Here is a 13,827-nt window from a genome sequence, read left to right on the forward strand (position 1 = left end):
CAGAGGGTGATCTACAAATAGTCCTTGATTTGCATATGTATTTTTTGATCCACAAACACAAATTTTTGATTTGTAACTTGTGTGTTGGTTTTTACATATAGATGTGTATTTGTAAATATGTAATTTTTTTGATTTGTTTAAAAAAAAAAAGGCATTTACAAAACTGAAAATTCTGCTTGTGATGTGTGACTCAGCATGTTGGCTGCTTTTCACACTCCCATCCAGTAGATGGCAGTGCTTGTTTTTTACGGGGGGGGGGGGGGGTTGATGAGATGAGTCTGATTACCTATACAGTGGTCCCTCGTTGCGGGAGTTAGGTTCTAAAAATAGCCCGCAATAGGCGAAATCACCTGTCACCTGTGCCAATTCAACATGCAGAACCAACTTGGATTTGCTGTGGCGACCCCGAGTGCAAACAAGGGAGCAGCCGAAGGGACTTAATTAGTCAGTGTTATTTTTTACAATTATTATAGACGTTTTAAAGCTGTAAAACCCCTCACTACACACTTTATACACTTTTCTCAAACAGGCATTAACATTTTGTCACTTTTCTCTCGTGTGTAAACACTCTCAAAGTTCAAACCTTAGTAGAAAAATAAGACCAACCTGTTTTCAGGCCCAAACATTTTTTTGAGAAATAAAAATAGAACGTTTTCCTATAAATAATTATGATGGCTTTTAGAACTAACGAATTTAACTTTAACGATCAACCTATGAGGTTGGACACATAAGAAATTATTAATAGTGACTGACCAGTATTTCACAGTTCCTCTGATCGCGCCTCTTCGTCCTGGCGCCGCGCCGCTGTCGCGTCTTTTTCCACTGAGTCACACCTCGGTGCAGGTGTCTTTTTCTGAGTGAAGAACACAGTTATGGGTAGTTGTTGGCGCTCAGCCACATGGGGTGTGCAGCCAGTACATTCTGAGTGCCGGTCCCAAGCCCAGATAAATGAGGAGGATTGCGTCAGGAAGGGCATCCGGCGTAAAACAAGCCAACCCAACTATGCAGACTCAGAATCGAATTCCCATACCGGATCGGTCGCGGCCCGGGTTAACAACGTCCACCACTGGTGCTATTGCCCAACAGTGTGCCGGTGGAAATTGGGCTACTGCCGGGCGAAGACGACGAAGAAGAGGAGGAAAACGTTTCCACGAACAGCGGGAGAAGAAGAAAACTAGAAGGGTGGAAATGAGAGTGGGGACTTTGAATGTTGGTAGTATGACTGATAAAGGGAGAGAGCTGGCTGATATGATGGAGAGGAAAAAGGTAGACATATTGTGTGTGCAAGAGACCAAGTGGAAGGGAAGTAAGAGCGGGAGCATCGGCGGTGGGTACAAGTTGTTGTACCATGGTGAGAACAGAAAGAGAAATGGTGTTGGGGTCATTTTAAAGAAAGAGTATGTTAAAAGTGTGTTGGAGGTTAAGCGAGTGTCTGACAGGGTGATGAGTGTGAAGTTGGAAATTGAAGGGGTGATGATGAATATCATCAGTGCATATGCCCCACAGGTAGGTTGTGAGATGAAGGAGAAAGAAGATTTCTGGAGTGTGTTAGATGAGGTGTTGGAGAGTGTGCCCAAGCATGAAAGAGTGGTGACAGGAGCAGACTTCAATGGGCAAGTTGGTGAAGGGAACAGAGGTGATGAGGAAGTAATGGGTAGATATGGTATCAAGGATAGGAATGGGGAAGGACAGATGGTAGTTGATTTTGCAAAAAGGATGGAAATGGCTGTGGTGAAAGCACAGGGTAACATATAAGAGTGAAGGAAGGTGCACACAGGTGGACTACATTCTTTATAGGAGATGCAAGCTAGAAGAAATCACAGACTGTAAGGTGGTAGCAGGAGAGAGTGTCACTAGACAGCATAGGATGGTTGTTTGTAGGATGATTTTAGAGGTAAAGAAGAAGAAGAGAGTGAGAGCTCAACAAAGGATCAGATGGTGGAAGCTGAAGGAGAAAGACTGTTGTGTGAAATTTAGCGAGCAGGTGAGAGAAGCACTAGTTGGAGGGGAAGCAGTTTTGGACAACTGGAAAAGTACTGCAGATGTGGTGAGGGAGACAGCTAGGGCAGTACTGGGTATGACATCTGGACAGTGGAAGGAAGACAAGGAGACTTGGTGGTGGAATGAAGAGGTCCAGGAAAGCATAAGGAGAAAGAGGTTGGCGAAAAAGTTTTGGGATAGTCGGAGAGATGAAGAAAGTAGACAGGAGTACAAGGAGATGCGGCGTAAGGCGAGAAGAGAAGTGGCAAAAGCAAAGGAAAAGGCATATTGCGAGCTGTACAAGAAGTTGAATAGTAAGGAAGGAGAAAAGGACTTGTACCGATTGGCCAGACAAAGGGACAGAGCTGGAAAGGATGTGCAGCAGGTTAGGGTGGTAAAAGATGCACATGGTAATGTGCTGACAAGTGAGGAGTGTGTGCTGAGAAGGTGGAGGGAATATTTTGAAGAGTTGATGAATAAAGAAAATGAGCGAGAGAAAAGGCTGGATGATGTGGTGAGAGTAAATCAGGAAGTAAAAGAGATTAGCAAGGAAGAAGTGAGGGCTGCTATGAAGAGGATGAAGAGTGGAAAGACAGTTGGTCCAGATGACATTCCAATGGAGGCATGGAAATGTCTAGGAGAGATGGCAGTAGAGTTTCTAACCAGATTGTTTAATAAAATCTTGGAAAGTGAGAGGATGCCTGAGGAGTGGAGACGAAGTGTGCTGGTTCCTATTTTCAAGAACAAGGGTGATGTGCAGAGCTGCAGTAACTACAGAGGCATAAAGCTGATCAGCCACAGCATGAAGTTATGGGAAAGAGTAGTAGAAGCTAGGCTTAGAAAACAGGTGAAGATCTGTGAGCAGCAATATGGTTTCATGCCGAGAAAGAGCACTACAGATACAATGTTTGCTCTGAGAATACTGTTGGAAAAGTACAGAGAAGGACAGAAAGAGTTACATTGTGTGTTTGTGGACTTAGAAAAAGCTTATGATAGGGTGCCAAGAGAAGAGTTGTGGCATTGTATGAGGAAGTCTGGAGTGGCAGAGAAGTATGTTAGGGTAGTGCAGGACATGTACAAGAATAGTGTGACAGCGGTGAGATGCGCAGTCGGAATGACAGACTCATTCAAGGTGGAGGTGGGATTACACCAAGGATCAGCTCTGAGTCCTTTCTTGTTTGCAGTGGTGATGGACAGGTTGACAGATGAGATCAGACAGGAGTCCCCATGGACTATGATGTTTGCAGATGACATTGTGATCTGTAGTGAGAGTAGAGAGCAAGTTGAGTCTAGTCTGGAGAAGTGGAGATATGCTTTGGAGAGAAGGGGAATGAAAGTCAGTAGAAGCAAGACTGAGTACATGTGTGTGAATGAGAGGGAGCCCAGTGGAATAGTGCAGTTACAAGGAGTAGAAGTGGTGAAAGTAGATAAGTTTAAATATTTGGGGTCAACTGTTCAAAGTAATGGAGAGTGTGGTAGAGAGGTGAAGAAGAGAGTGCAGGCAGGGTGGAGTGGGTGGAGAAAGGTGGCAGGAGTGATTTGTGACCGAAGAATATCAGCAAGAGTGAAGGGGAAAGTTTACAAAACAGTAGTGAGACCAGCTATGTTGTATGGTTTAGAGACAGTGGCACTAACAAAAAGACAGGAGGCAGAGCTGGAGGTGGCAGAGCTGAAGATGTTGAGATTCTCTTTGGGAGTGACAAGAATGGACAAGATTAGGAATGAACATATCAGAGGGACAGCTCAGGTGGGACGGTTTGGAGACAAAGTCAGAGAGGCGAGATTGAGATGGTTTGGACATGTGCAGAGGAGGGACCCAGGGTATATAGGGAGAAGGATGCTGAGGATGGAGCCACCAGGCAGGAGGAGAAGAGGGAGACCAAAGAGGAGGTTCATGGATGTGCTGAGAGACGACATGCAGGTGGTTGGTGTGACAGAGGAAGATTCAGAGGACAGGGTGAGATGGAAACGATTGATCTGCTGTGGCGACCCCTAACGGGAACAGCCGAAAGACAAAGAAGAAGTTGGCGCTCTTTTTTCTTCTGGGCGAGAAGATTCTTATAAACAGACACGCAGAACACAATGCGCGTACTCTCCCTTCGCGGTGCCGCGACCGGCCTGCTTGATGAGGGAGCAGAACACAATGCACTGTAAAAAAAAAAAAAAAAAGCATGCAAAATTGGACTAAAAAAATCCGTGAAACTGTGAGGCCGCGAAAGGTGAACCACGTTATAGCGAGGGACCACTGTAATGTCTTTTGGCGCTTGTGCCAGTTTAACGGTCGTCAGAATTAGTGCATGACTTCAAAAGTGTGATATTTTCACTTTGTAAAAATGACAGAGTTGCTGTTAATTGGTGGATTTGGTGGAGGTGGCAAGATGGTGCCTGTGTGTTTGGCATGCCGTCAGCCCTGTCTCTACCGCTCGTCGAGTTTATTGTTATTTGTTGCTGTGTTTTTGCTCTGTGTGTTCTGCCGGGACACCTCTGCCTTGCTTGTGTATAATCGCCAGTCTCTCTTGGACATTAATGCTCTTTATGAGCCACTGCTGTTGTCTGGGTCCGGGCTGGGAGGGCCCGGCCCTGCTCTGCCACCTGTGCTCGCAGACGTCCCGCTCCACCTGCTCTGTTTTCCTTGCACTCCTCTCCGGAGGAGGCGCTTTAGAAGGCGCGGAAAGCGGAGTGGTGCATCAGTGAAATTTAAGTTTTACTTGGCAGCCTTCACTAGAGGGTCTGATCCTCGCCTCCTGTGGGATGGATGATATTTTTGGGCGTGGGAGCGCGCGCTGCGCACGAGACTGCTGAATTCGTCCTGTTGTTCCTGGACTGTCCTCTCCGATGACTGGACCGGCTCCGCTAAAGCTGTGCCCGTTTGTGCCGCAGCTTCCTGCTGCTGCCTCTTGCCGTGCTGCAGAGTTTTTACGCTGGTGCTGTCGTCTGCGGGCGCGCAGATGCGGCGTTTCACCTGAGCTCCTCCGGCCGCTGAAACCCACTGCGTCACTGGCTGCTGAGGAGAAGAACTTATGCATGACTTCATTAAAATCTGTTGATTCCACCAAGATCCTTAGTTTGGGTCTCATTAACATCAGGTCATTGTCTCTGAAGTCATTGCTGGTGAATGACTTAATTGTGGATCATCGCCTGGATAGCTGTCCTTCCTCTGAATGAGGCCTGCCCACCGGCGTACACTTTTAGTCACGTTTCATGTGATGTGAGGAAAGGCGGGGGTGTTCCTTTTATTTATAAATCCAGGTTTACTTTATTAACTGTGGGGGATCATGAATATAATTCACTTGAGCATCTGATTCTCCGATATGCCCATGATGCTAAGTACTCTCAAGGTCATAAAACTGGAAATCAGTTATGTTATATTGTCACTGTCTATAGGCCTCCAGGCCCATATTCTGATTTTTTAGATGAATTTGGCATGTTCATCTCTAGTTTGTCAACTAGTGCAGATAACATTTTGATTATTGGTTACTTTAACATTCATATAAATAAGCCCTCTGATCCCCTCGGTAAATCATTTATGGAAATCATGGATGCACTAGGATTTCGGCAGTTCATTCATGGTTCAATGCATATCAGTGGTAATACTCTGGATTTGGTTCTTGCACGTGGCCTTGCTGTCACAAATATCGACATCCTGCCTCTTACAGCAGTGGTCTCTGACCACTCGCTTATTAGGTTTACAATTACGCTGCCGCGTTTAGTGGAGCAACAACCTTGCCTATCATTGCGGCGACGAATTAAACCTTCAACTCTGACTGAACTCGAAGTGAGACTACCTGAAATCCTAACTTCAAGCTTGATGAAATTTCAGTCGGTAGACAGTCTTGCGGATAGCCTGAATTTAGTGCTAAAAACCACACTTGATAAGATTGCGCCTCCTCTATTAAAGCCGCATCTTCCCAAAGCACAGACACCTTGGTTCAACAGTTATTTGTGTGACCTTAGGCAGAAGGCTAGAGGGTTGGAACGGAAATGGCGTAGTTCCAAACTAGAGGTGTTTCACCTTGCGTGGCGTGAAACTATTTTAGATTATAAGCATGCTTTATTGGCTACAAAGCAGGCGTATTATTCTGAATTGATCAACAAAAACAAGCATAACTCAAAGTTCTTGTTTGATACGGTGGCATTTCTTATTCCTGGCCACCTGTTGGTCGTTCTCCTTTTTCAGCACAGGACTTTCTGGACTATTTCGAAAAGAAAATAGAAGATATTAGGTTGAGCACATCTCAGCATAATTTGGTCCAGTCATTGTATTCAGCTACTGAGCTGGGGACTACCACTGAGGTGCTACCTAGATTCACGGAATTTAACAGTATCTCACAAGGTGTGCTGACGAAACTCGTGATGTCTACTAGAAGCACAACTTGTTTATTTGATCCTATACCAACAAAATTGTTTAAGGATCTTTGGCCCATTCTTGGGCCGACTGTGCTGGAAATTGTTAACCTTTCTTTAAACTCTGGATCTGTTCCAAATTGTTTTAAATCTGCTGTGGTTAAACCACTACTCAAGAAATCTAATCTTGATTCTGGTGTGTTGAAAAATTATAGGCAGATATCAAATCTATCATTCTGCTCTAAAATTCTGGAAAAGGTGGTTTCACGGCAGCTTGTGGACTATCTTACTGAGAATGACCTTTTTGAGCCACTGCAGTCTGCTTTTAGAAGACATCACTCCACAGAAACAGCACTTATTAAAGTAGTTAATGATCTTCTGCGAGCAAAGGACTCGGATACTACTACAGCATTGGTGTTGTTGGATCTCAGTGCTGCTTTTGACACAGTTGATCATCATATTCTACTTGATAGGCTAGAAAACTGTTTTGGGATTACTGGAACTGCTCTTGCATGGCTGACATCTTATCTGTCTGGCCGTTCCCACTGTGTTTTGTGCAGTGACACTACCTCCGACTTTAAGGGCATGAAGTTCGGGGTTCCGCAGGGATCCGTTCTGGGTCCCCTGCTTTTTTCCCTGTATATGGCACCCCTTGGGAACATTTTGCGGCGTTTCGGGGTTGCTTTTCATTGTTATGCTGATGATACTCAGTTGTATATGCCGATAGCTGCTGGAAATCCTGTCCACATAAAATCTTTACAGGACTGTCTCGCAGCAGTGAGAAGTTGGATGTCTAGCAACTTTCTACTTTTGAACTCTGATAACACTGAAATGATGGTTCTTGGTCCAGCAAGACATCGGCATCAATTTGATCAGCTGGCGCTTAGCCTAGGTTCATGTGTTATACATCATACTGACAAAGTGAGGAACCTTGGGGTAATTTTTGATCCTACTGTCAGAGATTGGGCCAGGTCAGGGCGTTGAACCCTTATTTTTCCCCTTTTCGTGGTTTCCTGTCTGCTGTGGCTTTGATTTATTAGTTATTATTTTCATCATGTGTTTTTCTGTCATGTTTTTCTTGCCACTTTATTCTTTATTTATGTTGTCCTAAAAGTTCCCTGAAAAGCCTTCAGTTAATTCAAAATGCTGCAGCTAGAGTACTGACAGGGACTAGAAGGAGAGAGCATATTTCACCCATATTGGCCTCTCTTCATTGGCTTCCTGTTAATTCCAGAATAGAATTTAAAATTCTTCTTCTTACTTATAAGGTTTTTAATAATCTGGTCCCATCTTATCTTAGGGACCTCATAGTACCATATCACCCCAATAGAGCGCTTCGCTCTCAGACTGCAGGCTTACTTGTAGTTCATAGGGTTTGTAAGAGTAGAATGGGAGGCAGAGCCTTCAGCTTTCAGGCTCCTCTCCTGTGGAACCAGCTCCCAATTCGAATCAGGGAGACAGACACCCTCTCTACTTTTAAGATTAGGCTTAAAACTTTCCTTTTTGCTAAAGCTTATAGTTAGGGCTGGATCAGGTGACCCTGAACCATCCCTTAGTTATGCTGCTATAGACTTAGACTGCTGGGGGGTTCCCATGATGCACTGAGTGTTTCTTTCTCTTTTTACTCTGTATGCACCACTCTGCATTTAATCATTAGTGATTGATCTCTGCTCTCTTTTTCCTGGCTCTCTCCCTCAGCCCCAACCAGTCCCAGCAGAAGACTGCCCCTCCCTAAGCCTGGTTCTGCTGGAGGTTTCTTCCTGTTAAAAGGGAGTTTTTCCTTCCCACTGTCGCCAAGTGCTTGCTCACAGGGGGTTGTTTTGACCATTGGGGTTTTTCCGTAATTATTGTATGGCTTTGCCTTGCAATATAAAGCGCCTTGGGGCAACTGTTTGTTGTGATTTGGCGCTATATAAATAAAATTGATTTGATTTGATTTTGATTTATGATTCACTAGGTATTTCATTTTTCATCATATGGTTATTTTTTGTTTGTCACTTTGTTTTCTTTGTTACTTTTTACTTTGGCCTTTCACTCTGTTCTAGTTTTCAGTCATTGTTTAGTTATCTCTTGTTCTTCTTGGTTATAATATTTGTTGTACTGTTATGTCAGGATTTGTTTTGGTTATTGTTTGTTCACTGCTTCTTCTTATGGTTTGTCTTAGTGCCTAGTTTTCTTTAGTCAGTTTATGTTTAATGTCATTTTAGTATTTAGCGCCATGTCTCGTATTCTAGTCCATGTTGCCAGTTCTTGTCTAGTTTAGTCCTCATGTTCATGTTTGACTCCTGTTCAGTAATATTAGATTCAGTTGTAGCTTTGTACTTATTTCTGTTTCACTCCACATCCTGCACCTGCATGCCTGTCTTCATCTCTCACAGCCAGTTGATTAAGTTTTTTCTGCACCTGCCATGTGTCCCTGTCTCACTTTAACTCTGTCTGCTTTGTGTTTTCATTTAGTCACACTCTTGACACCTGTTCACAAATCTTTGTCTTTTCTTCACTCCACCTTGTGTTGTCCTCCCTCACTGTCTTGCACAATGTAGTATCTTCGTCCACTAGCCACGCCCCCTTCTTGATTGTTCCTCACGTGCACCTCGTTACACCTGTCTTATTTAATCTCCACCCAGCCACCACTCCCTTGCTCGTTTGTTGTCCTTGTACACTTGCCAGCTCTGTTTCCAGTCCAGTTTTTGCTTTGCCGTGTATTCTGATCCTGCTTTGTATTTTTGACTTTGCCTTTTGCCTTGCCCTTGGTGTCTGTGTCTGCTCGTGCCTCTGAACCCTGCTAAACCATGACTGCGTTATTGCCTGACCGTGTTTGTGCTTCTGCCCCGCTGACTGATCACCTGTGTACTGAACCAGATCCTGAATTAAAGACAATGATCTCTTCTACATCCAAGCCTAGTCTGCGAGTTTACATTTTGGGTCCTAACAATTCAGGTGCCTGCCACCTGCCCAGCCTGACACCTACGTTGTCCTTTGACCTCCACATTAGGGAAATTACGAGGACTGCTTTCTTTCATCTGAGAAATATAGCGAAGATTCGCCCCATCCTGTCTATGGCTGATGCTGAGACTCTGATTCATGTGTTTGTCTCTTCTAGATTGGATTATTGTAATGCTTTATTTTCTGGCCTGCCGCAGTCTAGCATTCGAGGACTTCAGTTGGTACAGAATGCTGCTGCCAGACTTTTGACACAAAGTAGAAGGTTTGACCACATTACTCCCATTCTGGCATCCCTTCATTGGCTACCGGTTTCTGCCAGATCGGATTTTAAAGTTTTATTGTCGGTTTATAAAACTGTTCATGGACTGGCACCTTCCTACCTGGCGGACTTGGTTAAGCCCTACGTACCTGCGAGGCCCTTGCGTTCGCAGGGCGCAGGGCTTCTGTGTATTCTGAGGATGAACAAAAAGTCTGTGGGGTATAGAACCTTCTCCTACCGTGGTCCGGCTCTTTGGAACGATCTACCTGCTGTTATTCGGCAGTCTGACACGGTGGAGGTTTTTAAATCAAGACTGAAGACCCACTTTTTTAGACTGTCTTATCATTAATTTTTTAATCTGTTTGTGTTTGCTTTGTAATTTCTTTTTATTCTACTGTGTTTTATCTTTTTATTGTGCTTTTCTTGCTTTTAATTTTGATTTTACATTAATTTGTGTTGTTGTGAATTATGTGAAGCGCCTTGGGGCGACTTTGTTGTGAGTTGGCGCTATATAAATTAATAAATTGAAATTGAATTGAATTGTTAATGTGTTGATAAACTGTCCGGAATTAGTCTGTTTAGAAATGAACCCATGAGTGAAAGTGCCTTGTGTTTGATCGACACTGCCACCGTGAAAGGTAAGTGAGACGTCTTTGCAGCAGCCTACAAGGTGTTTAAAGACACAAGTGCTGGCTCGTTACTTACTGAGTTTGTGATTGCTTTGTCTTAAATTTACTCAGAAGCCTCTGCGGTGCTAAAAGATGAAACTGGTTTATCAGTCGCAGTGTGCCGAGTCAATATTAAAAGTTAGTGGTTACCTGTATCAGTTTAGCATTATAAAAGTTAACTTTTCAGCAGATTAGTGGTTATTGAGGCTAACTTTTCAGTTACCTGTGCCCAACACTGCTGACATTATCATAATCTCATCCTCATAGTCAGTCAATGCAGCAGTCCTTATATCAAACACATTTTCTGAATGTCGTTTTGAAGTCAAAATGTTGTTTCAGAAGGAATCACACATCTGTTCTGGTTTTGTCCCTTGCAGGACTCAGGAGTTCACCTGCTCCTGTGGTTTTCTCACAGTGAATTCATGAAGATATATCACACCAGCAAATAGCCTGGACCGACAGACAGCTCATACTCTATGTTCATGTTTACGCCAACAGATTATGTCGGCACCCGACCTTCCAGAGGATAAAATGAGAGTTCAGAAGGTTTTTGAAGAGGAGGCCGGTCCAGTAAGAAGGATTTTCTTGGAAGTGTTCTTATATTTACTGCACATTATTTTCAATTATAACGACTGAGTGGATCCTTGTCATTTGATTGGTGCTTTGTATGTCACATGACATGGATTATTCATCCCAGTTGTGTTGCATTGCATTTAGAGTGCAGTTTGGTTCCATTTAGAGTGCAAATTTGGTTCCAAACGTTTGGTACCATTGCACTCTGCACACACACGCACACACACAAAAGAAATCCACTGCGCTGTCTGGAGGCTGTTAGAAGGAAATTAGAATGAAAAGATGGACTAATTTCTGGTGTGATTTTTTTTTTTTTCGCTGCACTGAGGATGTACACAATCTGTTTTTTTGTAGTACATGCACACGCAAGCGCCAACCCGGTTGCGTATGCACACACATGGACAACGACATAAGATTTGATTGAGCTAACTGACTTGTAACACACACACATATAAACATACACACACACAAAATCCACTCCGCTGTAAGCCATCTAGATGCATGAAGAGCTGTTCAGATGAAAAGCTGAAAAGCTGACATGATTTTTGGCTGGACTGAGGAACTACTCAAAGTCTTTTTTTATGGAAGTCACAATTTGGACTTTAGCAGTAGTGGAACACCAAAATGTGAGTCCCTTTTCTATTGTTTATAAATTAATAATATATCAAGTAACAAGGATCTATTTTAGCCGTTATATAAAACAAATAATGAATGTAGTAATGAATTCTATGGAACAAATATTTTGCCTCATTGAATGGTATGTTCCAGTTTTCACCTCATTAAACATTTGTACCATTAAACTCATAAATATTCATTATTTGTATACTACTCGCTGGGAAAATCAGATGCCATATGCAATAGAGCTGAAACACTTAGTTGATTAATTGCGCAGCGTGAAGCTCGCTTTATGGTAGATGACGGCACAAACTGGAAATGAAACAAAAAATCTGCCCAGTGGAGAAAAAGCCACAAACCGGACAACATTGTTGTAAAAAGCCATAAAAAGCTACAAACCAATGGTAGACGAAGCCACAAACCAGAGATGACAGAAGAGCTGAGATGACAGTGAGATGCTGAAGAGCTTTGCTCATTCATGTCCGCGACATATACATATTAATAAAACAAATTAAAAACAAGAAAAAAAGCAACTTTTTTTTACTTTTCATTATGAACTGTTTTAAAACATGGTTTTAGCCTAGTTTACTTTAGTTAGCTTACTTTGAACTGGTTTTAAATTTCTGTAATGCTAAAATGCTCAATCCTAAGATGTCACAAATTAGCTAAATTTTAGTTAATGTACACTAACTCGGTTGACAGAACCAGCAGTGACAATTTGGTGCCCGAGACAAGATTTTTAACAGGTGTCCCGACACCACAGATAACTAACCACCAATTACTGTGTCCATACACTTACACAGAAACGGTAAAGCCTCTGTGTTTGATGTTTTCTTTAGTTTATAAAGAAACAAAAAAGCATAATGAAAATAGAATTTAAAAAAGTACCATAATCCAAATTGCAAATAGAATTTATAGTAAGGATTGACATTTATCAATCAATCAATCAATTTTATTTATATAGCGCCAAATCACAACAAACAGTTGCCCCAAGGCGCTTTATATTGTAAGGCAAGGCCATACAATAATTACGTAAAAACCCCAATGGTCAAAACGACCCCCTGTGAGCATTTATGACACATTTATATTCAAATTGTGCAAGTTTAGAGGCTAAGTTGGAAAGTCTACATATATACGTAGATATGTCTATAGATAGATATATTTGTGCCAAAGAACCAAGTCAAAATGTGTTAGATTATGTGTAATTGTTTTTTGTCATCAGTCATCATGTCTTTCTGATGTGAGTGGCTGTGAACCAGCACCGCGCCTGACCACACCTCATTTTAAGACCAAGATGCCCCTGGGTGAATAGACGAGCACACGTACGGGTGCTTCTTAAACAATATGTGCGATGCATGTGCAGATGTCAGCTGTGCAGTTAGGAAACTAGTAATGGCACTTGCACTGTTGCATGTGCTGATTTGCCCCCTGTGTAAAATCTGACCCTAGATCTCTGTGACATCATAAACCCACAAAGGGATAAAAGCAAAAGTTGACCAGAGCTGCATCTGTCTGAACACTTAATTTATTGAGACCCAAACACAATTTCATCAAAATGTGTTCTTTGTGGGACAGCACGGTGGCTTAGTGGTTAGAAGTGTTGCCTCACAGCAAGAAGGTGATTTGATCGATTCCCGCCTCTGGCGTTTCTGTGTGGAGTTTACATGTTCTAACCGTATTTGTGTGGATTCTCTCTGGGTGCTCCAGCTTCCTTCCACATCCAAAGACATGCAGATTAGGTGGATTAGAAACCTTAAATTGTCCGTAGGTGTGCGTGCGGGTGGGCATGTGTTTGTCTGTCTACATGTGGCTCTGCGACAGACTGGCGTCCTGTCTGTGGTGTGCCTCCAGCCCCCCGTGACCCTTAATTGGAGTAAGCGGTTGAATATGAGTGAGTGTGTGAGTGAGTGTTCTTTCTGTATAAAAACATTCACATAACCTCTCTCCATCATGTCAGATTGTAGTACATATTAATAAAGTCTAGCTGTAATCTTCGAAATTAATGGAAATTATTCTCTCCTTTCTCCCTGGAAGGATGACAGGCTGAATGCTAAGTCGCTCATGAAGCTGTTGACATCAGGTTTGACTCCACACTCAATCACATTTTTCATGTTTTAGTTCCTTTGAGCTTTGACACTGTAATACCTAGGACTGACACTAGATGGGAGTAAAGTAACATGTCTTCTTATAGCTTGCAGCATGGGGTCACAGAGGTCACCAGACGCCTCAGATGCTCCTGACAATAGATAGAATAAACTAAACTTAGTTAAACAATAAAAATAACTCCACTTACCTCACTGTGACCTTTTCTAATCTTAGCGCCAATTAAACCATCAATGTTGTCTTTCTGTAAATCAGTTATGGACAAAGATTACCACCTGCCACTGGAGATATGCAGGCAGCTCATTTTTGCAGAAGATGTATCCTTTCCTGTTTACTGTG

General features: G+C 42.8%; 1 protein-coding gene across 1 annotated transcript in view; it reads left to right on the top strand.

Moving 5' to 3' along the window:
* capn12 (calpain 12) overlaps positions 1 to 13,827 on the top strand; it is a 64,175-nt gene that overhangs the window by 39,243 nt on the left and 11,105 nt on the right. The window contains 4 exon segments of the mRNA XM_034168721.1: positions 10,575 to 10,611; positions 10,696 to 10,767; positions 13,420 to 13,465; positions 13,744 to 13,805. Coding sequence (XP_034024612.1) covers positions 10,575 to 10,611; positions 10,696 to 10,767; positions 13,420 to 13,465; positions 13,744 to 13,805 — 217 coding nt within the window.

Source organism: Thalassophryne amazonica, chromosome 4 (genome assembly GCF_902500255.1).
Source record: "Thalassophryne amazonica chromosome 4, fThaAma1.1, whole genome shotgun sequence".
Classification (NCBI taxonomy): Eukaryota; Metazoa; Chordata; class Actinopteri; order Batrachoidiformes; family Batrachoididae; genus Thalassophryne; species Thalassophryne amazonica.